This window comes from Erinaceus europaeus, chromosome 14 (assembly GCF_950295315.1).
Source record: "Erinaceus europaeus chromosome 14, mEriEur2.1, whole genome shotgun sequence".
NCBI lineage: Eukaryota > Metazoa > Chordata > Mammalia > Eulipotyphla > Erinaceidae > Erinaceus > Erinaceus europaeus.
The window spans coordinates 39,340,919-39,366,414 of NC_080175.1; the positions used below are offsets into that span (position 1 = coordinate 39,340,919).

Genomic DNA, 25,496 nt, shown 5'->3' on the forward strand with positions numbered 1-25,496 from the left:
AGGTTGAATTACTATGTGGAAAATTGAGAAACGTTACATATGTACAAACTACTATATTGTACTGTTGACTATAAACCATTAATTCTCTCAATAAAGAGAAAACAGAAAAAGAAGAGATTGACCAACACAGCAAAGCTGTGACACTGCTATCTACCCATGGCCACCATCCCTTCTAAGTATCTGATGCACTGAACCTCAGATTCGTTCCCCAGACCTCTCTCCTAGCCTTGACGGAGCACCCAACTCAGGCTATTGTCAGGAGTAGCAGGTGCCCCTAGCACAGTGACTAAGCAAAACAACTGCTGCTCACACTTCCCCCTCCATGGGTTCCCATAGAACAGATAGTCAGCAAATATCCCCGTATCTGTTTAGTAATACTCAACATGACTGCAGATAGAGCCAGCCTGGTTATACCTGTTCATTTGCTACTACTGGCAGAGCAAGTTCACATGTGACTTTTGTGAAAATAGTTTGGCAACATGAAAAAAATTTTTTTTTATTTATTTATTCCCTTTTGTTGCCCTTGTTGCTTTTTTATTGTTGTAGTTATTGTTGTTGTTATTGATGTCGATTTTGTTGGATAGGACAGAGAGAAATGGAGAGAGGAGGGGAAGACAGAGAGGTGGAGAGAAAGATAGACATCTGCAAACCTGCTTCACCACCTGTGAAGCGAACCCCATGCAGGTGGGGAGCCTGGGGCTCGAACCAGGATCCTTACGCAGGTCCTTGCATTTTGCACCACATGCACTTAACCTGCTGCCCTACCACCCACCTCCCCAAAAAAATATTTTTTAAGATTATTTATTTATTTACTCCCTTTTGTTGTCGATTTTTATTGTTGTTGTTATTGATGCCATTGTTGTTGGATTAGACAGAGATAAATGGAGAGAGAAGGGGAAGACGGAGAGAGGGAGAGATAGACACCTGCAGACCTGCTTCACCACCTGTGAAGCGACCCCCCTGCAGGTGGGGAGCCTGGGCCTGGGACGGGGAACCTTACACTGGTTCTTGTGCTTTGCGCCACCTGCGCTTAACCTGCACTTACCTTGCTGCCTGACTCCCCACCATGAAAAAATACTTATTCACTAATACACACACACACACACACACACACAATACAAATGAACATAGAGAACCCTGGGTAAGATTGTTGAGTGTTAAGCATGTCAAAATAGTGGTCATTTTGAAAGATGTTATCACTGGATGAAAGACTGCAAAGGGTACATGAACATGTGTTACTTCTTACAGATGCAGTTAGCTCGAAAGAAAGAATTAATTTTAAATGGCAATCTTCATTGAATTGAATTGGTCACAAATGAGAGAGCTTCAACATTATAAGAGAATAAAAGCTTTAATGGACTGAAACATATCAAAGAGGTCTGAATCTCTAAGTTCATACCAATATCATTTTAAAGAGCACCTTCAGAAGATTATAGTGAAATGCTGAGCTTAGAGCTCAGAGCCCCACACCAAAGTGGACAGTGACTCTGAGAAATTATGTGATTAAAGTCTCATTTTCACTTTCATCGCACTGATAGGAATATCTTGAGTTTCACATATGTACTGTCTACCAACTGCTGATTTTAGAAAGTACCCCAGATACTTTTTTGTTAAAAAGAGAAGGAGGGGGAGAGAGAGGGAGGGAGTGTACAGGCTTATAGAGATACTGAGTATGGCTTGCTTGTTCACCTCCATATGCATTTATTTAATGAGAGCAAGGCCAGGGTACCACATGTCATAAGCAGTGGCAGCAGTCATACCTGAAGCCCTCTATATGTAAGCCCTATGTTCTATCTTCTAAGCCACTTCCATAGCCACTGGGCTCATTTTTTTTTTTTTGCATCCATTATTTCTCTATTGATATCACTCTCTTCCCACCTACATTCAGCCCTTCTTGTTGTTTCTAGAATGGTTGGGTAGAGGAAACTGAATATTCAAAAAGTGGGACTATTGAGAATATAAAGAGGATTTCATTTTTAACTCTTGCCCCAACTTAGGAAAGGCAAGACCTAGAGACATGCCAAGTCATTTATTCATTTTCTACATATCATGTTACTCTAAATAGGTCTTTATCCCCAAGTCTATAGAACTGGGGGGGTGGGAAATGGGAGATAGTTGATCTCCAAAACAAAAAAGCCTTCACCGGAGCTTCCCACAGAACAGAGATCATGGCTGCAATGGGCATTATGATAAAAGGGCAAAGCCAACATCTTTGAATCACAAGACTCATAGCAAGGCTTTGCATGCTCATAGATGGAGAGATACACAAATGTGGTTCAATACAAGACAAGGAAGTAAAAAGACTTCCAGGGGGCTGAGTGCTGGTGTACCCAGTACAGCGTATGTGCTACAATGCTCAAGGACCCAGGATCAAACTTCCAGGCCTACTGCTTCGAGGGCAGTGAAGCAGGTCTGTAAGTGTCTCTTTTTCTCTCTCATTCTCTATGTCCCCCTTCCCCTTGATGTCTGTCTTTATCCAATTAATTAATTTATTAATTAAAAAATTCTTCCTAAATGCATCATCTTTTCCTATGCTGGATTCTAAGCATTTGAAAGATAAGAGTTCACCATGAATATAGCTCCAAATCAGAAGAAAAAAAAATTCCCAGTCCCTTTGTGTCTTCCTGAAATAGTGCATGTCTGTAACATTTTTGTTCATTCAGGCAGATCCGCATTCTTCTGCAGCTTGCTCAAAATACATTCAACGGTAAACACTGGTGATCAGTCATTATCTATCTCTAGCTGCACACTTTCCCTTTCATGAATGTGCTAGAAGTATTTACTAATATCCCAAGTGATGACCAGATTCCTCACACTTGTACTTACAAAGAAGTAGTAACTCCCCTATTTTCACGGGTAAAGACACACTTTCCAACATGCATTAACATTACTCAGAACACTCCCATCAGCAATATATTAAAGTGTCTTTCTCCTAATTATCTCAACCAGCACATCAAGGTTTTTTTATTGTTTGTTTGTTTGTTTTTGTTTTGCCTGACTCATTCTGGCTTGAAGGATTTGCATTTCTCTTCCTATGAATAAGATTTAATACTTTTTCATGTACTTAACTGCAACTGTTGGAGTTTTTTACCTCCTTTTCATATCATATGTGCATATTCTTTACTCATTTCCTAGTGGGCTGCTTAGTGATTAATTTAAAACTTGCTAAGTATAACCTCACATCTAAGCATCTCAAAGGGATCCATTCTGAGGAGACCAGAGATGCTGGTATATGTAGCTATATACATGTATCCCCCACTGCCCACCTCTCTATGTGGACATCACTTCTCAGAGCCAATCAATTCTGGAACCTTTTCTGAGACAGAATGGCCTAGAAGAATCCAAGACAGATTCTGAGTCATCAAACATGAGTTTGTATCCCAATGTGATGGAGAGCACACTGCCTTAGCTCTCCAGATTTATTTGTAAAGTGGATATAATGACTTTACTTGTAATTCTAGCCTCTATTTTAGTGGCCAAATGTGGTTATCCATTCTGTGTTCTCTATTTCATGGCTGTTACCCAATTAACCTGCAGCACCAGGTTTGACAGAAAGAATGATGGAAGCATGTAGATGTTCAATTCTATGAAAAAGTAATGTCTGTCTCATTTCACAGAGCAAGCATATTCAGAGACCTACTGAGATATTTTTTATTATTATTATTGAGGAAGCTACTGCCTTACAGGGAATTCTATCCAACAAGTCTATTTGTATATGTAATTATTTCTTATCTAGGCAAGTTTACAGCATTTCAGTAAAATGGTCCATGTTGGACATTCCCTGGCCATATAAGATCCTTGCTCCAGGCTGTTTTCTGGAGTCTGATTCTCAGATCATTGATTAGATGCCGACAGTCAGAAAGCAGATGCCTTTGAATCCCATTCCCTCCGATGGGCTGAGAGTACAGCTTGCCTGTCCATGTGTCACCTCGACCCCTTTCCTTTACTGAACTGCACAAATAAACAGTCCCCAATGCAGTCTCTGTAATCTGCATCCTGCGACAGTGACTGTATTACAGGCTCCGGTCCTGAGCAGCTACCATTTCACTGTCATATTTGCTAAGTATCATAGAGACAAGTTTTTTTTCTTTCTAGTCAAGTTACTTAACTACCAGGCTTGGTGCCCACTTGATGATGAAAATAGCAATGTTCTTATGTTCACCTATGTGGCAGCATGCTCAGGCTCCCAAAATAAACTTTCTGAGGGCAGTAAGAGTTCTGAGGATAGATAAGATATCACACATTTCTTCAGTCATAAAAATAGATCAAGAGTCAGATGACCCCACCAATATGTCCTGGAACACTGCCTCCCCAAGAGCCCTGCCCCACTAGAGAAAGAAAGAGACAGGCTGGAAGTATGGATCAATCTGCCAACGACCATGTTCAGTGGAGAAGCAATTACAGAAGCCAGACCTTCCACCTTCTGCACCCCATAATGATCCTGGGTCTATATTACCAGAGAGATAAAGAATAAGAAAGATTTCAAGAGAGGGGAGGGTATATGGAGTTCTGGTGGTGGGAATTATGTAGAATGGTATCCCTCTTATCCTATGGTCTTGTCAATATTCCCATTTTATAAATAAAAATTATTAAAAAGTAGGCCAACTGTATTTAGTTAGGAATTTATCATCCCAATCTGGCAACCATTTAAAAAAATGACTACCTTGGGCTAGGCTGGTGTCACATCTGGTTGAGCACACATTACAATGATCAAGAACCTGGGTCCAAGATCCCAGTCCCCGCCTGCAGGAAGGAAAATTCACAAGCAGTGAAGCAGTAGTGCTGGTGTCTCTCCCACTCTATCACCCTTTTCCCTCAAGATTTATTTCTGTCTCTATCCAATTAATTAATTAATTAATTTTTTAAAAGCTACCTTATACAGGACCCTTCCTAATGTTACTAACAGGCCCAGTGAAAATTACCCTACTGCCAAGTCCACTAAACTTGGCTTGGTACCATATGCTTCCAATTACCATCCAGTAAACTTAGGAATGTAAAATTGCCCTGTTGTTTACAAATGTTCATCTATAAAATGGGTTGAATCATACCTATCAATCTGGCCCTTGTGAATAAGGTGAGAGGTCAAGGAAATGTTTGTGATGATTCCTCAAATCTTTTTTTTATTCATGGTTCCTCAAATCTTATAGGAGCAAGTCCTCAATAAACAGGTATACAACCTGACTCAGATGAAACTGACTGATAGGAGTGCCAGAAATATAAACAAATAACACACTCTTCATCTGCCCTCCTTACTTTCCCCAAATCTACTGCACTAAAGGTGTTCTTACCATCATAGCCTGGCATTCCAATCCCACTCCTTCTATTCCCACTCAAAGTAGATTTCCCAGTCTGTCTGTCACTGGAACCTGTTTCCCCTCTCCCACACAACACATCCTTCAGAGTACTAGAGTTGGCCTCAAAATTTATGAATAATCATGACTATGGCAACTACTAACTAACTCCTTGAAACATAGATGAAGTTCCCAGCTAACAGAGCTCTCAGAAATGTCAGGGTGAGAAGGTAATTGTCGAGAAATTGTGAGGAGCCTCACAAAGCACCCTGCACTTTTCTGCCTCCAGGAGCCTGGCATTCCTTAAAACATCAAGCCAGCTCCCTGCTCCACCCTGCATTCCTGATACTATAGCCTATCTACATAATTATTGTTTTGCCTGAAAGATCCCAACCCATTCCATTCCTTTAATCTATCTTCTTTCTACACTCAAGACCCTCCCAGCCTGGCATTATTAATCCTACCAGTTAAAACCCTCACAATAGTTGCTAAGGAAGTTCCTACTTTCCAGCCCCTTTTGCCTTTCTCCACTCCTTTCCTAGCCATTTCCGTTTCTGACTTGCCACTTCTGGGTCTTCCCTTTAAAAGGCTTGGCTCTCTGATCAATAAAGAATTGCACTGCCTCGCTGCCACATGTTTGGTTCCTGAGTCACATCGCTGAGTGAGTAGCAGCCCAGGCTGGCTCAAGTTGAGTTCTCTCCAACCCAGAGAGTATGTGCCCAGGAAGAGGCACCCCATGCTAGCTCAGCATCTGGCGCCCAAACATGGGGCTGATAAGTACACAGCTGCTTGGCTCTCTGCAGGCTCGCATTTACAAAGGCACTGTGGTTCTTTTTCTCCCTCTTCTTATTTTCCTGAGACCCCTCTGTCATGAGAAACCTTCCTCCTTATCAAGAGGATCCCCAAATCCTCTACTCCTTTTCTGCTAGAGAGTTTCTCTGTCTCTGGGACATTTTGCTCTGGGCCACAACTTGGTTCCTCTTGACCATGATCACAGCTTTCATAAAGTATGCAGGACTCCCTCCCAAAAAGACCGAGGAAGTTCCCGCTAAGACTTCCCCAGCTCCCCCTCCCATGTCTCCCGCAGAGAGTGGCAACTCTAAACTGGAATACGGCCCCAGTCTAAGGGACCTTGAGGCTGTGATCCAAAATTTAAAGAAGGTCATTCTGCTTTCCCAGCACCATACACGCCTTCTAGAAAGCAAAACCTCCCAAGCCTGTCCCCCCATCTGCCCCAATCTTAACCCACCCTAAGCCCTCTACACTTCACCCAGTGGCTCCCTTTTCAGCAGACACATCTCTGGCTGCCCCCACTGCTTCTGCGGCTTCTCCTACCGCAGCTCCTCTTCCTGCTGCTATGCCGCTATCAGACACAGAATACCTTTGCAGGCATCATGACGAAGCTTTTCCTCCAGAGCAAGTCCACACATTCCCAGTAAATGTTAGCCCCAATAGACAGAGACCTCAGGTGTGGCATCCGTATGCCTCCACAGATCTTAAGGAACTTCATCAGGTGGTTAAAGAGGATGGAATTCATGCTCCATGGACCAGATCTATTTTACAAGGCCTTCTCCAGAACCTTAACATTCGCTAAGACTGGTGGGACATAGCCCACTCTATCCTACCAGGCCCACTCTTCCTTCAATGGGAAGCATTTTTCAGGGATGAATGCCTACAGCAAGCCTGCAGGAAAAGTCAGAACCAGCCTAACTGGGATTTTGAGGCCCTTTTTGGAGTGGGACATTGGGAGACAGGTCTGCAGCAAGCAGAGGGGAAGTGGCCCCCTGACTATTTTGATCAGGTACAACTTTGTGCATTACAAGCATGGGAGCAGTTAACACCCACCACAGGAGAGCCCCTTTCCTAGCCATTTCCATTCCCCACTTGCCACTTCCAGGTCTGCCCTTTAAAAGCCTTGTCTCTCTGATCAAAAAAGAATTGCATTGCCTCGTCACCACATGTTTGGTTCCTGAATCATCTCCCTCGCATCTCTGACTGAGCAGCAGCCCAGGCTGGCTCCAGTTGAGTTCTCTCCAACCCAGAGAGTACACGCCCAGGAAGAGGAACCCCCACACTAACCTGGCAGAAACTTGCCCAGTATCCTTCCTTCATCTACTCAATATGCTTGGATTAAACTTACATTTCAAATTGATGAGTTTTTTGGGAACTCTTTGTGCCTCCATCATCCTCTTGAATAAAAACTAAGAAGCCAACTTACAACTGACTGTACTTCCAACTCCTGTAGCACTTAGTTGCTGCAATGCATAAGCCAGAAGTATATAGATAGTTCTAGAAGCAAATCCCCCATCATCCTAATGGAACTTTCCCAGGAGCTGCTGCTGGGAAGGAAGGTACCTCCCCCTAACATGTCTATGTAGCTAGCTTCTCAGAGTCTGAGAATATAGTGTTTCTCCCAGCACTGCAAAGTGGATTTTCACTCAGCTATCATCAGCTGGGCATCTTGTAGCTTCTGCAATTGAAGTAGCCATGACCCTATCCTTTCCAATTAGGGTTGAACCCAGCCTGGGGTAGAAGTCACTTCTTGTATTATGACTTGTTTAGATGCACTATAAAACTGTAGTGCTAAGGTTACTACTGCTTGTGTCTTCCAGGGCTGCATTGCATTCTTTTGTTTTCTTTCGTTCTTCCTTTCTTTCTTTCTTTCTTTCTTTGTCTCCAGGGTTATTGCTGGGCTTCAGTGCCTGCACTACAAGTCCACTACTACTATGGCCATTGTTTAATTATTTTACTATGTGTGCTTAATCTGGTGCACTATAGCCCAGCCCCCTTGGGTTTTTTCTACATCACTAAACATCCTTCCATTACTGTGATGTCTTAGTGTGGTAGTTATGTTTTCTGTTAATTATTTCCTGTTGTTGTTTTTCTGATTGAACTCAGGCTGGTACTCTGTGAAATAACCAAGTGAACATTAAATGCAGAAAATAGTTTGATGTATTTCACCAAAGCAAAGGATTCTGGGAAAGGTGGGAAGGGTAGGGGCTAGGAAAAGAGAGATCCGGGGTCCTGGTGTGTGTTGGTGGAAAAGAACCTAAGTTGAGGGTGATAGTGCTTTGAAGAGTTATTATGGAGAGATGAGAAATTAGGGAGCAGGTGATGGTGCACCTGGTTCAACACACATGTTACAATGCACAAGGAGCCAGGTTCAAATCCCTGGTCCCCACCTGCAGTGGGAAAGCTTTGTGAATGATGAAGCAGTGCTGTAGGTGTCTCTCTATCTCTCTCACTCTCTATCTACTCCTTCCCTCTCAATTTCTGCCTATCTCTATCCAAAAAAAATAATAAGATAATAAAAAAAATTTAAAAGAAAGATGAGAGCTTTTACCTATGTGTCAAAAAATGTTTTGTAAACCATCAGCCAATAAAATGATCAAAAAAGGAAATAGCAAAAACTGACAGCTAGGAAAAGACAATGGAAAATCTTATTGAATAACACTAGGGGTCTTAGTATGATTCATCCTGTAAAGCATACAACTTATCATGGGCAAGGACTGGAGTTCAAGCCCCCAAACCTCACCTGCAGGGAGTAAAACTTGAGCAGCACTGCAGTTGCCTCTCTGTCTCTATTTCCCTCTCTCTTTCACTCTCTATTGGTTTGTCTCTCATCCTCTATAAAAAAATAAATAAATAAGAAAAAAAGGCTGCCCCAGTGATAAGCCTGATGACACAAACAAAACCACTGAAAATACTAAAATTATTACCTTTTTTCCAATGCAATCTGATATGTAATACAACAGATAAACAAACAGCATTTTAGGGCATGAAGTCGACAGAGAAGAGAAGCCACATTATTCCTACAGGAATAATTCTTTAACTTGGGAAAGGAAAGTTGAGGCAGCCATTCCAAGTTACTCATACCAAGTAGGAGAATAGATAAGGGTTATTTTGGCTCTTTCTCTTTGGTCCATGACCAGCACAAAGCTAGCTCTAGCCACAAAAGCTCCTAGACTAAAGAGAGAATGGGAAGCCCACCACCAGACAATCTGGTACCAACAGCTTCCCCTCCACCAGTTCAGGATTCCCTTGGTCTCAAAAAATATCCCTGGGTATAAATAACCAAAACTCACATAGATAGATTCTGGCTTTAGCAATTTCAGAGCCAACTATTATCCAAATAAAGAGACACCCTTGGTTCTCTGATAGAGAACTCTAGTGAACATAACAGGATAGCACTCAGTTTGCATTTTAGGGAAAGGGGAAGTATTTTAATTAGGAAAACAATTTGAGTTATATGCCTATTCCTTCAGTTTCCTCCTTCCTAAAGTGATAGCTGCATTGCCTGTTCCCCCAGAAATAATGGGCAAATGTCTTTCCAGAAATGACATTTGTAGAGGAGAGAATTCAAAGCTACATCCATTTAATCTTCTTCCCATATATCTATCTGATTTTTTTTCTCAGTCCTCCAAACAGCACAGCAGGATGGATACCAGTTGCCCAGTATTAAGAATGGGAAACTGAGCAGAGGAGTTTAGATAACTTTCCCAAGCAGGACAGCAGACTTAAGACAAGACAATCTACTTGAAACATGTGTGCACTTCCTATAGAGAGCAAATACTAGCTTGCTTTTTGTGGTAGGTGGTTACATCTAAATGCCACTACTGGCAGGCAATTTCTTCCTGAAAATTCACCTAATTCTTTTGTGTGTAGTTTTGAAATTATTGTAAAGCTCACAGGATGTTTTCATATTGTTTTTCAATTCTTGTATCACCTAAGGTCAAAACCAATCACCATCCTGGTCAATTGGAATGTCTTGAAAAACAATGTGAAAATATCATAGAGCCTTTCATAAGTCTTGAGTCAGACAAACACCCCAGATGATGAGTTGGGACAGGATTCCTGGCAATACTCTCCATCACACTGCAGGGATCTCAGAAACACTCAGTTCAGCACTGTCTCCACACAGTTCTTGAATTGAAGATAAAACTGTTGGGATCAGTGAAATGGCTCACTTAGTGCATTGCTTTGTCACCACATGATCCAGGTTCAAACCTGGTCCCAACTGCATTGAAGAAAGTCTGGACAAGGCCACGTGGTGGCACACCCACTTAGGCACACATACCAAACACATGGACCCAGGTTCGAGCCCCAACTCCCCATCTACAGGGGGTGCCTCATGAGCGGTGAAGTGAATCTGCAAGTGTCTCTCTGTCTCTTTCCCTCTCTAGCTCCTCCTCTCCTCTCAATTTCTCTCTATCTTGTCAAGTATAACAGGAAAGAGAAAAAAGAAAAGAAAAGGAAAGGTAAGAAGAGAAAAGAAAAGAAAAGAAAAGAAAAGAGAAAAAGAAAGAGAAGAAAATGGCCGCCAGGAACAGTGGATTCATAGAGCCAGCACTGGGCCCCACTGGTTAACCCTGGTGGCAATAAAAAAAAAAAAAAAAAAGGAAGGAAGGAAGGAAAGAAATAAGGAAGGAAGGAAGGAAGTTCTGGTGCTGTGGCCTCTCTCTCTCTTTCTCTCTCTCTCTCTCTCTCTCTCTCTCTCTCTCTCTCTCTCTCTTTGCCTCTCAGCCTCCATCTGTAATTCATTGATTTAATTAAACTGTGTGTCTGTGGATATACACAATGGTCATGTACCAGACTTCCATGTTTGAGACTCGCAAGTTCAATTCACAACACCTATTTAAAGAAGAAATTTAAAGAGTAAATTAAAAAGAAATACACTTGTAAAGAAAAATACACCTGTAAAGATATTCTTTAACAAATAATTACATAAATACAGCTACATAGTGATGGACAAAAGCTAATGAAACATACACAGATGTCACTCTGGAGGGACCAGAGTCTAGATGACAGAAAGCTTGATAAGAACCCCTCGACCCACCCCCCTAAAGAAATGCAAGGCAACCCCATGAAGAACAGTCCCCCAGGGGGGAATCATGTGTGAATATTTCTTGAGTCTTTCATTTTACTGATAGGAAAAAAATCCCTTTAAGAGAAGGTAATAGGTCCAAGGTCACATGGATAGTTAGAAGAGAGAAGAGGAAAAAATAGCCTTCCCAGTATGTGTGAATGTGTCTACCACTTCACCCAGCTTCTTTATTCTGGCTTCAGTGGTATAGACCGAACCAAAAGAAACTACCAGTTCTTAAATTTTTCTTCATGTATGGTCACAATAGTGCATAACGTCATATAGTCTGATATAATAGGAAGCCATGGAAGAAGGACTAAGTAGTAAGTACTTTACAGCATCTTCAGAGGTGACATTGCTTCACAAACCACAAGTGGCAATGTTTTGAAGGTCCCCCAACCGATATTAAAGCAAGAGTTTAATGGCTAGAACTAATTTCCATAAAGCTAAATAGCCAAGGATGAGAGCTGGAACAATTCATCCCATATATAATGCCATAATGTGAGTTTTTTTAAGTTTAAATCCAAAACACCTACATGCAAGGTGCCTGGTCACATCAAATAAGTGGAAAAGATGCCACCAGTTCACATCACTGTGTATTAAATCTTAAAGAGGTCTAAGTAACAGCCAGTGAAAGCTTTAGTGATTTTTCTGAAATTTTCATCATTCCCAGAATGACAGTAAGCCCACCCCTGTCTTTTTCCTAGCCAGCATTCCTCCCCACTCCATCTCCTGGAGACCTCCAAATGCTTTGCTCAGTCTTCTCCAGGAGGACGAGTCAGCTCTTCCCTGCGCCCTGTCACAAGTCTCCCAGAGTATATCTATCTGCTCTGATGTGTATCTTCCCCTGATGCACAGTGAGATCTCAGAAAAAAAAAGACTGCCATGCTAATCATTGTACACAGAACACAGCACAAGATGCCTCACCGCAGCCACATACATTGCCACTGATATCAATATAGAATAATGCATAAGATCATCAAAGAAAAAAGCACCACCCATTTTTTAATGTGCATTTAAAGTAAAACTGTCTACGGAAGTAGGTAAAACTAGCCTTTTGCTGACCACAATCATAAAAAATAAATAGAGTATATGCTATACTGCTGAATGCTACATAGGGCTTTAAGTCAGTATGACTTCTACAACATGATTTTTCTCAATATTTGATTTATTAGTTTTCAATAAAAGAGAGATACACAAAGAAAGATGCACAGAAAGAGACAGAGAAAGAGAGAGACCAAACAACTGCTCACCTGTGGCTGATGATGCTGTTGGGGATTGAATCTGGGACCTAGGAGCCTCAAGCATGAAAGCTTTTTGCAGAACCATTATGGTGCCTCTCAAGCCCTTTTAACATGAATTTTTAAAGTAAAAATAAAGCTGTAAGAGAGCCATTTATTTTCTATAAGACTTCTGAAATCCTCAAGGCACTGGAAACTGAAGAACATGATGAGAATCCACACAGCACTGACTTTGGCTCCAGGCTGACCTGAGCACTAATCCAAATCATTAGCCTGGAAAAGCAGCTGGAGACCTGAAGTGCTTAACAACAAGGGAGCTGCAGGTGCACACACACACAACCCTCTTAGTAGGGGTCTATGCTCGGTAGTCAACCACTGCCCAAAGGTATTAGTATGAGCATAAGGTATTTTGAGAGACAGACCACATTCATATAACTTGCATTACAATATGTTGCTGGTTACTGTTGTTGATGTCTTATTGTATATTAAACTATCACAAAGAGGAATAAGAAAAACCTAATTTATTCAGATTTCAGTACTTTCTGGGGTTTCAGACATCCATGGGGAATGTGGGGTGGGGAGGGGTTCTGCAAATATACTTTAACATCCACAGATAAGCAGTTTTACAGTGCCCAAATCAATCACTCACAGTGAGACAATGCGCTTCTGATAAAACTTCTTCCAAATGACATTGTCAAGAAATAAGACAAAGGCTATTAAATGCATTCAGAACCAATAAAGGCAAGTGCAGACCCTAAGTTAAGGTAAGTACAGGGTGGGGAACAGAGGCTCAGGGGCTGCTAAGGTGATGCCTCTCATTACATCCACAGGTGTGTAAATGTCATTATAAAAGATCATTTGGAATCACACTCATCCAAAAAGATGTATGTATAACTGTGTTCACAGCAGCACAATTTATAATAACCAAAACCTGGAAGCATCCCAGGTGTCCAACAATGTCAAGCCTTAAGCCAGCCCCGCCCCTGCTCTGCTCCATCCTCTATTGCTGATACTATAGTCTATATATATTGCCTGAGACCTGCCCTGCCTGCAGGGTATTAATTAATCCCACCGGTTAAAATCTTTGCAACAGTTGCTATGAAAATGTTCTACCTTCCCGCTCTTTCCTTTTCTCCACCCCCTTTCCTAGCCATTTCCTTTTCCAACTTGCCACTTCCGGTTCAAAATATATAAAAGTGTTGTCTCTGATCAATAAAGACACATTGCATTCCTGCTCTGCCATGAGTTCCTGGTCTCTCTCCTTCATTGCTGAGTAACCAGCAGCCCAGGTTGGCTCTGGTCAAGTTCTGGCTCCAACCAGAGAACACATGCCCAGGAAGAAACACCCTCACACTAGCCTGGCATCTGGTGCCCAAAAAGGGACCTACTCTCCAGCTTCACACACAAGCCACAGACGCAGGAAGGCTCCCTGGGTAAGTATATGGCCTTGGCTCTCTGCAGCCTCGTGTTTTACAAAGATACTGTGATTCTTTTTTTCCCTCTTCTTATTTTCCTGAGACCCTTCAGTCATGGGTGACCTTCCTCCTTATCAAGATGAATCCCAAGTCCTCTACTCTGTTTTTGCTAAACAGGTTTTCTATCTCTGGGACATTTTTCTCTGGGCCACACCCTGGTTCCTCTTGACCATGGTCACAGCTTTTAGGAGATGCAGGGACCCCTCCCAAAAGGACCAAGGGCAACTCTAATTCGGGAAATGGCCCCAGTCTAAGGGACCTTGAGGCTGTGATCCAAGAGTCAAAGGAGATGGTCATTCTGCTTACCCAGCACAATACATGCTTTCTAGAGAAAGCAAAGCCTGCCCCAATCATGACCCACTCTAAGCCCTCTGCATTTTGCCCAGAGGCTCCCATTTTGGCAGAAACGTATCCGGCTGCTGCCGCCATTTTTGTGGCTCCACTCCCCACTGCTACTCTGCTCACGGACACAGAATATCTTTGCCAGCTTTGTGACGGAGCTTTTTCTCTGGAGCAAGTCCACACATTCCTGGTAAACATTACCCCCAATAGACAGAGACCTCAGGCGTGGTACCCATATTCCTCCACAGGTCTTAAAGACCTTTGCCAGCCAATTAATAAGGACAGTTTATGCTCCATGGACCAGATCCATTTTACAAGGCCTTCTCCAGAATCTTAATACACCCCAAGACTGGAGGGACATAGCTCACGCTACACTCCCAGGACCGCTCTTCCTTCAATGGGAAGCATTTTTCAGGTATGAATGCCTGCAGCAATCCCACAGGAACAGTCAGATCCAGCCTAACTGGGATTTTGAGGCCCCTTTTTGGGGTGGGACATTGGGAGACAGGACTTCAGCAAACAGATGGGAATTTCCCCCCTCAGCTATTTTGATCAGGTATGCCTCTGTGCATTACAAGTGTGGGAGCAGTTAACATCCCCCAAGGGAGTGGCCTCAGCTCCCATTCTCTCCCTTCACCAAGAACCTGATGAATCCCCAGATAAATTCATCACCAGGGTCCAATCAGGTTTGGAGAGAAAGATTCATGATCCTAATGCCGATTTTCTCCTCCTGTGTTCTATTGTCTGGGATAACATGCTTCCTGCTTCCTGACTTCCTGACTTCCATCAGTCTTAAAAATGAACATCCAGACACAAGTATTTTGGTGACTCAAGAGTTATCTTCTAAGGCCAGCCAAGCTTTAGCCATGGCACAAGCCTTTGATGCCACTTTAGAAAAGAAAGGGGGCTGCTTTGGGTGCGGTGGTCATGGCCATCGGCAAAGTGAGTGTGCCATACCTAGGCATGACTTCCCCCCTGGCTGGAATCCCAGAAGCCCCAAACACCTAGTCCTAGATGCCAGAAATGCTTTCATTGGAGGAAATATTGTTGGTCTAAGTTTCATAAAAATAGTACACGCCTACCGTTTTTACCAGAAGCAGGACAGCCCTTAGCCTGGCATCCAAAAGGAACCCCCGAGTGTTGCTCTGATTTCATAATCCCCCCTCGTTCTCTCTGAATATCTTAAGCTTGCTGTCTACCCTCTCTGTTTTCAGTTGTGTGAGTGAGTGATTTTAATGACTGAATTTTGTACGACCCATTTTGCTCAGAGTACTTTGAGACTTAATTGACTTTATACAAAAATGCTAGATGCAGCCATGATTTCTGGAGACATCCTGAAACAGACCAAAACATTTGTTTTTTTTCCTCTTTTGATGTTTTTAAAAATCTTGGTATAAATGTGAAATGCTTAGTCTTGAAAACTGTGTAAGTAAAGATGGTTCAAATAAGACAGTACATATCTAAATTCAAGTTTGAAATGATATGTCTTCATAACAAAAGTATTTTCCTCCTGTGTGTTATAGACTACATGTTTGTATGTTTCAAGTTTGGTAAACATTAACTTTAAAGTTAAAAGTATAACTTTGAAGCTACATTATTACCAGGCAGAGTTAAATGAAGGAGTTTTCAACATGATTATTATAAAGGTAAAATTAATTTGCTAAAGTAACTGAGTATTTAAGGTAAAAGTCTAAATATTTAATGTGACAATTGATCATCTCCAAAATTAAAATACAAAAGCTCTGTACAGGACATTTTTGAAGGGCCCCCAAAAGTGCTCTGTGAACTATCTTGTGGAAATTAATCCACAACAAATCTGGCATCAATCTGACATTGTAAATGTTCTAAAAAAAAAAAAAAAAAGTTGTCACTAACATGTGTTAACTCTCTAAGTAACCTGTGTTTCTTTAAAGTCTGTGTTTGTTTAAAATCAATATATTTTAATTAAATCAGGCCTGAAGATCCTGCTGTACAGAGACTCCTACATGAGACTAAATAGGTTAACCTTTAAATTTATTGTCTTTAAAATTCAGTCTTTCAAAATAGGTACTGCACACCTGGGGTATGTCTCCCTCTTAAACGGATGTAACAAAAGGTAGAAAAGATGCTATTGATATGTAAAGCTTTCATATACCTTCTCAATTAAAGAGGTAGAACCAGCCTGGGTGAGTGATAGATCACACAATGTTTATGCTAATGATTCTCATGCCTGAGGCTTCTAACAATGTTTCTTCTCTTTAACTGACCACACTTTATTGCACTTAAATTGTTTAAACAGCCTTAAAATCATATTAGAAAGGCCTTCCAAAATTATAAAGATACTTTAACCAATTATAATCACCGAGTTATCAATTATATAATAAAACTTATCAATTATATAATAAAACTTGTTACCAGTTTTATTTTTTTCACAGGTAAGCAAATTACAGCTGTCAAGTCTTCACATGAAAAAGCATCTACTCATACGGAATCCCCGGAAAACCATCTGAACCCCTGCACAGTCTAACATCGCCCACTAGATGGCATGACTACAATGCCCCCCCAAAATCAATGATGTGACCTGACATGATCTAAAGAACCTGATTCACAGACTCCAAGGACAGAACTTTCTTACTGCCTTTCTCTCACCCATCACTGTCTGCCCTTCTTGCTTCTGCTTCACCTGTCACATTTTGGCAGTTCCAGCTCACTCTCTACAGAGAAGCAAAGTTCCAGTGGCTGTCCTCCCCCAACGAGATAGACATGCAGCATTTCTTCCCCTGGTCATTGGCATTGGACTGACCCTTCTATCGGACTTGCTGGTACACCTTTGGACACTCCCTTTACACTGCTGAACTTCTCGAGGACTGACTGTAGCAGCCCATGGACTTTGCAGCCAGCTGTCTCGGGACTTTGCAATGCCAGATCACCCCTCTCGCCCCTTGGCCTATCAACCCCCCACTCCTGTGCCTATCATGCAGTGCCCCCTTCCATCCATCAGGCAGCCCCTCTCTACCTACTAGGCCTCTCTTCAGTCTCACGTTGTCCCTTGCTACTCTTACTTATCACTCCCTGTCTTATTCCAGTTCTTTTGAAAATGCCTGCATGATATAGGTTTCTGTTCACCCCTACACTGCTATTCTTCTGACAGAAATGGAGTCTTTCACAGAAATTTTCCCATTTAAATATGGCTATTAGAAAGAGGGAGATATCTGGAAATTGGGGGGATGCAGTTCAGCTTGGCAGGGCTTGAACCTGAGGGGTTCATCTATCCTGTTAGTCTCTCTCTCTACCGAGAGGTTGATCAAGGAGGGACAGTAGTAACCCCAAAGGTGTGCCTCGTCCTATCAGACTCCTTGCCTCACAAAGCGCCCTGCATTCCTGATACTATGGCCATTAGATAAAAAGAAAAGGGGAGATGTCAGGCCTTAAGCCACCCCCCCTCCCCCACTCTGCTCCATCCTCCATTGCTGATACTATAGTCTATTTACATAATCATTGTTTTGCCTGAAACCTGCCCTGCCTGCAGGGTATTAATTAATCCCACCAGTTAAAACCTTTGCAACAGTTGCTATGGAAGCTTTCTACCTTCCCGCTCTTTCCTTTTCTCCACCCCCTTTCCTAGCCATTTCCTTTTCCAACTTGTCACTTCTGGTTCAAAATATATAAAAGCATTGTCTCTGATCAATAAAGGCACATTGCATTCCCACTCCGCCACGAGTCCTTGGTCTCTCTCCCTCGTCGCTGAATAACCAGCCGCCCAGGTTGGCTCTGGTCAAGTTCTCTCCAACCCAGAGAGCACATGCCCAGGAAGAAACACCCTCATGCTAGCCCATCATCTGGCGCCCAAAAAGAGATCTACTCCTAGGCTTCACAAACAAGGCGCAGACACACAAAGGCACCCCAGGTAAGTATACGGCCCTCGTCGCTGAGTAAGCAGCAGTGCAGGTTGGCTCCAGTCGAGTTCTCTCCAACCCAGAGAGCACATGCCTGGGAAGAGACACCCTCACACTAGCCCGGCACAACAACAGATGTGGCTGAGAAAGTTGTGATCTATATACACAATGGAAGATTACTCAGCTATTAAGAATAATCAAGTCACCTTCTCTACCTCATCTTGGATGGAACTTGAAGAAATTATGTTAAATGAGATAAGCCAGAAAGAGAAGGACGAATATGGGATGATCTTACTCATGGACAGAAGTTGAGAAATAATAACAGAAAGGGAGACACAAAGCAGAACTTGGACTAGGTTCAGTGTATTGCACAAAAGGAAAGGAATCTGGGTGAGAAGAGGGGCAGGATTCAGGTCCTGGTGCATGATGGTGGAAGAGGACCTAGGCTGGAGGTGAAAGTGTTTTGCAGAAAACTAATAAATTTTACACATGTATCAACGACTGTATTTACTGTTAACTGTAAATGCTTAACCCCCCCCAAAATATTAAAAACTCATTTGGTCAAAATGTCCTGCTCAAATGACCACATGCCACTCCTAAGTGACATTTTCATTTTTAAGTTAATACTATTAATCACATGAAACATTTGTTAGACTTATTCAAAAAGATCTGTGCATGCCTACGTTTGTGGCAGTACTGTTTGTATAGTCAGCATTTGGAAGCTACCCAAGTGTGCAACAAGAAGTTGTGGATAGACAAACAATGGAATCCCATGTTGCTGTATGAAATGATGACATGATTTCTTTTGCTACAACATGGATGAAACTAGAAGGAATCATGTTGAGTGAGATAAATCAGAAGGAGAAGGGAAAATACTGGATGATCTCACGCAAAGATAGGCTCTAAGAAACAAACCAAAGGACAATACAATGTGAATCCTCAATAGATTATACTCTATCATGGCATCTTGGGGGACTCAGAAGGGAGGAGAGAAGATTACTAATGGGAGGTTGGGGACCTAAATCCCTATGCTGGAATAAGATGATGGTTTAGATGACGATGAAATATACTGGTGCTTAGCTTGGAGAAATATGGAAATGTAATTTTGTGATGACAATAATCTTGTAAATCGGTATCTCCAAAAATAAGGGATATTGTAATTAGAAAAAGAAAGAAACAAACAAACAAAAACAAAGAAAGAAAGAAAGAAAGGTTGAGAGGACTTGCCTATAGGGAAACAATGGAATTCATGAAGTTAGCTTAAGGGAGGTTATAAGCAAATAAAGCAAAATGAAATGATTGGGGGGAAGTGTTGTTTAATGATTTCTTGCCACTAGAGGGCTTATAGGGTCTTATCAGATCTTCATTCATTTGAACTTACCTTTTGGATGACCTTATTAATCTCAGGAGTGTTTGGTGTGTACAGTATTTTTCCGTGTAATACAGGCTTCAGAAAGGACCACACCAAAGCACCACTTGGAAACTTCAGGATTTCCTGATAAAGCTTCAAGCAAAATGGTGCTGTCATAATAAAAAATAATAATAATAAAAATAATAATAATAATAATAACATTATTCATGACACAGGATATCCAGGTGAACACGGAGACTAATTTACATACACAAGAGGCCTCAATTTTCAATTTGTGATTTATATATAATCGTCACACAGTTTTTAATTCATTCAGTAAAAATTTTCTTGTCACTGTATTGAGTGGCCTTTGTCTCATAAAAAAACTTTAAGGTATACTGTTCGTGTCAATAATTTGAAAACAGAAGAATGCATGGTCTTCACATTATCAAGCTGCCATCTATAACAGAACCAAATGATAGTAAAATCACATAAATATAGTACTAAAAAAGACACAGATCTAGTTTTTTATTATGTGAAAGATCTAGTTTTTAACCTGTGACTCTGTTATTTCAATAGTTACAGTAGTGAGACCAAAACCGAAATTCTTCTATGAAATTTACTTTACAAACAACATCCGAATTTTCTTAGTTGTACCTTTATGAAACTACTGAACTTTCTGCTTCTTATATATTTGATATATTGTACTGAATTGTTTTCACTCAAATAAATAATTCTTTGGCGGTAGTTTGTTTTATCATTGTTGTGGCAGTTTTTCTCAGCTGAAGATTTACTCGATTGGCTGATTAGCAATAAGTGGCCAGGAGGTTTAGGCCCACAGTGTTTAGGACACTGGATTTATAGGCATGAGGTCCCGAATTCAATCTTCAGCATCATATGTACCAGTGTTATGCTCAGGTGTCTCTCTATATATACTTCTATCTATATCTTGCTCTCTAATAAATATGGATTTTTTTTTTAAGTGTGATTAGTGATAAGTACTATAAGATTTCAAGCTAAAAATGTTACCTTGGTAACAAGTATTTTTTCCCTTGAAAAGCATTTGAAATGATAATATTACTTTATCTTTTATATCATGGTTCATAAACACTAGGTATGAAATTATTGTGACTATTGTCACTATTATCATCCCACATTTCCCATTTGTAAAGAAAAATATTTTTAATCATTAAGTAGAAAAAACCTGATCGAAATGAGTCCATAAAATATAAATTAAAAATAACAATTTTTTTTCCTCCAGGGTTATTGCTGGGCTCGGTGCCTGCACCATGAAACCACTGCTCCTGGAGGCCACTTTTTCCCCCCTTTTGTTGCCCTTGTTGTTGTAGCCTCGTTGTTGTCATTATTATTACCATTGTTGATGTTCATTGTTGGATAGGACAGAGAGAAATGGAGAGAGGAGGGGAAGACAGAGAGGGGAAAAGAAAGACACCTGCAGACCTGCTTCACCACCTATGAAATGACTCCCCTGAAGGTGGGGAGCTGGGTTTTCAAACTGGGATCCTTATGCTGGTCCTTGAGCTTTGTGCTACGTGTGCTTAACCCACTGCACCACTGCCCGACCCCCATACTACGTAACGATTTTAAAGCATGAATTATAAAGGCTGCCACTGCTAACAATTTGAAATTTACACTTTGAGTTACATATTAATTTCACTGCAGAAAAAATATAATTACATATATGCACAAACAAGAAATTTGAAAGTAGGAGTCCTGGCATCTATTCCTTATGTGCTGCATAAACTTTAAAAAGTTATGTAACATCTCTGAATTTTTATCATGTTAGCTGTAAAAATGAGAAAACTTAGAAAACTTATTTTCTGTGGCTAGTATGACAGTTATTTGAAATTAAATATATAAAAGAACCAAAAAGTGACTATCCTTTACATCAGAAGTGGAACCCTCCAGCTTTATTACTCTGGTGAGACCTTTCCTAGCTCATAGGACTCCTTAATTCCATTTTGGGTGGTGCACTTCATAACAAAGCCTGAAAATATTGATATAGACCAGCCCATAAGAGTGGGAATATGTATCCATAAGTTATGGGAAAATATATACCTCAAAGCAAAAGTGCACAATAGTGTGCATTGCATCAATAAATGCAGAAAGCAAGTAGAAAGACCTTAAAAAGACACCATAAAGTACCTAATCAGATAGTTTCTACTTAGACCTAGATACTTTCCTTACCTATTTCCTATTTCACTTCCCTCAGTCACTCCAAAGATAGCCTTGTCAGACAAAGTAAGGACTACAAACGCTGGATAAGGACAAGAGACCAGTATACTTTAACAATGGCTCTTGGGTCACTACCAGGCCACCCCATCACTTGGGACACAGACATGATGGGCCTATACCTCTAAAAGATCACTCTTTTCACTGTCACTGGTCATATCCACCAAGAACAAAACAATGTGCCCCTTCGTGGATCCCTATAGGACCTTGCCCTCAATGTGGATCAACAATGGTAGGGAATGTTCCATTTACCCAAGGTGGGGGTGGCAACATTCTCTACCACTCAAGGTTTTTACCTCTTAAAGTTTTTTCAGCCACCAGATTCCAGATGCTACCATGATGCCAACCTGACTTCCCCAGGAAGATGGCCCCACCAATATGTCCTGGAACCCTGTTTCCCCAGAGCCGCCCCCCCCCCACTAGGGAAGGAAAGAAACAGGCTGGGAGTATGAATCAACCTGCCAACACCCATGTTCAATGGGGAATCAATTACAGAAGCCAGACATTCCACCTTCTGCACCTCATAATGACCCTAGGTTCATGCTCCCAGAGGGATAAAAGATAGGAAATCTATCAGGGGAAGGGATTGAATATGGAGTTCTGGTGGTGGGAATTTTGAGGAAGTGAACCCCTCTTATCCTATGGTCTTGTCAATATTTCCATTTTATAAATAAAAAAAAAACTGGCCTTTAATGTCAGTAGATGATTGGCTATTGGAATAGTCTGATCAGTAAATGGATTAATGGATTAATTAATCAATGGATGGATGAACAAACCAACTGATGGAGGAGGATGGGTGGTAGATGAGTAGATGGGTGGATGTAGCTCTAAGAATGTAGCTAGCTGTCTCCTCATGCCCAACTTTATATATGCCACTCTGTTTCCCATTCACTGTCCATCTCAGGTGCCATGTATATACAAATGCACTTGGGATAGTGGGCAGAATTTCAAGATGGTTCTTCCATTCATATCTTATGTAGCAGACAAACAAAAGCTGTGATTATATTGGCTACCACATCCATGCTTATAGAGTTATGGTGAAGGGATTTTGAATATATGACTAGATCCTTGAGTGATTGATTTGGATTTAAGTCAGAAGGGAGCTCATGCTGGCTAAGCAATCAGCACATACTCCAAAAGAGATTGAAAAATCTCAAAGTCATAAAGATCCCTCTGTTGGCCTTAAGAATGCAACAAATTGACATGGTGAGAACATGGCGACTTGGAAGCAGCAGCTGTCCTGAGCTCCAAACAGAAGCAGCTTACAATCTGGGATTCTCTGGATAGGGCAGGATAATGGTCTGTCTGTAGGAGGGTGAACATGGGCTGGTCAGGGTGACATCAAAATAGAATCCCATAACTCACTCTTGGGCTGACAAACAGAGGACAAAAGAACAAACAAAGGAAAATCTTTTTGGCTTGATTATTTCTGAACTCACCCCTCCCCTCACTCCAGAAACAGGCCCCAGGGGCTAAGCAGAGACTTGTAGCAGGCTTCCCACTGAGCTATTTTCTTTACCAAGATTCCTGGCTCACCAGGGGTGTCTTTCCTCCTCTTTTTTTTTCTAGGTGGTTGGAGCTCTATTTGAGTGACAAAATACCTGACCAATCAGAGCTTCAGGCCTGTCTGGGAAAGTCTACCTGGAGTTTTTTTCTGGATACATTTTATAATTGGCTGTCTTTGCTCAGGCTACCTGCAGCCAATCTGGAACAGTCCAAGTAGAAGACTGACTGTTAGGGATTTTCACTCTATTTTATTTAATTATTATTACTATTATTATATATACACACACGTCTCCTTTTCCCACCCCCTTATACAGGTTGACCAAAATTAATTGCTTATTTTTTCAATTGATAGGTGAGCGGGTATCTTATCTGTTGTAGGAGGAACTAATTTCTCTCCCTCTTCCCTCCACATTCCTTTTTCTATCCTCCTAGCTAATTCAAAATAAATAAATAATTCTTTCCTTTCACTGCTCTGATTTTTTTCTTTCTCCCTTCTTTTGCTTTCTGAATTCACTGATACGCATTTAAGAATTATTTTGTGGAAGAAATCTGACTCAGAGTGCATTGTCTGTGTGTGTGTGTGTGTGTGTGTGTGTGTGTGTGTGTGTGTGTGTGTCTTTTCTACTTTCCTTTCACCTCTTGTTATTCTGAGAATTTACAGTGGACATTAGATTTGCATAATTGTCTATTCTTGCCCTCCCTGTTTTCCTTTATCTTTCTTTTTCTTTTGGTTTTGGTTGCTATTTTTTCTTGGACTGGTGGTGCTGTTTAGCTATTGTAATTTCTGAGAATTCTGACTCCATTTGTAAAAGGGCTTTAGTATAGCATGCCTTGTACTCAAAACACAAAAACTAAAGAATGAAAGAACAGAAAAATAAAAATCACATTAATAAAAAAAATGGTTAAATAAAGAGCAAATAAAACTGATACCACAATGAATCAGGACAGGAGCCCAGAAGAAACTCAAAATCAGTCAGAAGTAACCACAGATAAGAAAAGTATGCGGAGAAATCGCTAACAGCGAGTGCTCTGATAGCATCGTCGGCAACGGTAGGATTTTCTGCCTTTAGCAGGCCAGTCAATAAGGGGGGGGCACCAAAGAAGTGATTACAGTTTAATTTGGGTTAACAATTAGAACAAAGGTGACACGGACTAGCGGGGCGCCAGAATTCCCAGGCGGCGCCAGGCAAGGCGAGTGCGCCGGGCATTGTCCTCCGCCCGCCCGGGAAGGCGGCTCCTCCGCCGGTTGCAGAGCTTGGCGGGCAGAAGACCCGGAGAGAGCACTTTAGCTCGGGGGCTTTCTCTTGGGAGTCGCCAGGGTCCACCGCGACCCTGAGGGTGGATCCAAAGACTTCTTGAGTATAGCTCTCATTGGATCAAAGGACTTGGAGCTAGTTTTCATTTTTGAGAAATCCTTTAAAAAAGTCTGGAGGGCGGGGATTCCCGGAAGATGGCGATTGAGAAGCGGCTAGCCTTTGAGCTCTGGACACATCTCGTGTAAACAATAGGATTTTCTGCCTTTAGCAGGCCAGCCAATAAGGGGCCATAACGGTCATACCAAGGATGTGTCTATAACTTAATTTGGGTTAAGAATTAGAGTAGGGGAAAAAATTCTTTTTTCTTCCTTTTAATTTTCAAGCATACATCCTTCCCGCCGCCCCCCCGCCCCCCCCCCCCCCCCCCCCGTAAGCAGTGCCTGGGACCAGCTACTAGCAGGATACCCCATACCACCAAACAGGGTTTTTTTTTGTTTTTTTTTTTTAATTCACTGATACACATTTGGGAAGTTCCACGCACTGCTCTTTAATTACAACTCTTCTTCTTATCTTCTCCCTTTTCTCTCTCTTATCTCTCTCTATCTCTCTCTCTCTTTTTTTTTTTTAATCTTGTCATACACTTCTTTCTTCTTTGCCTTTCTGAATTTGTGAATTACTTTGGGGAAGAAATCTGACCCAGAGTGGACTCTCTATGTGTCTATCTCTGCTCTAGTTCCCTTTACACTCTTGTTACCCCTAGAATATACACTGGATAGTAGATTTGCATAACTGTCTATTCTTGCTATCCTCTCTTCCTTTTCTCTTTCTTCACTGGGATTTGGTTACTATTTTTTCACGGACTGGAGAAATTGTTTGGCTAACTGGTAACGATTAAACTCCTTCAATACTTACTTCAGTTGCTACTGTTATTCCGGAGGTTGGTGAGTGCAATTGTCATAAAGGTATTTAGTACAGTGTTACTTGTGCTCAAAACACAACAACCGAGGAACAACAGAGCATTAAAAAAAAAAAAAAAAAAAGAG

The 25,496-nt window shown here is 41.4% G+C and overlaps 1 protein-coding gene across 1 annotated transcript in view; it reads right to left on the minus strand.

Moving 5' to 3' along the window:
* ABCA13 (ATP binding cassette subfamily A member 13) overlaps positions 1-25,496 on the minus strand; it is a 594,731-nt gene that overhangs the window by 395,621 nt on the left and 173,614 nt on the right. The window contains 1 exon segment of the mRNA XM_007524553.2: positions 19,469-19,608. Within this exon segment, the coding sequence (XP_007524615.1) occupies positions 19,469-19,608 (140 nt within the window).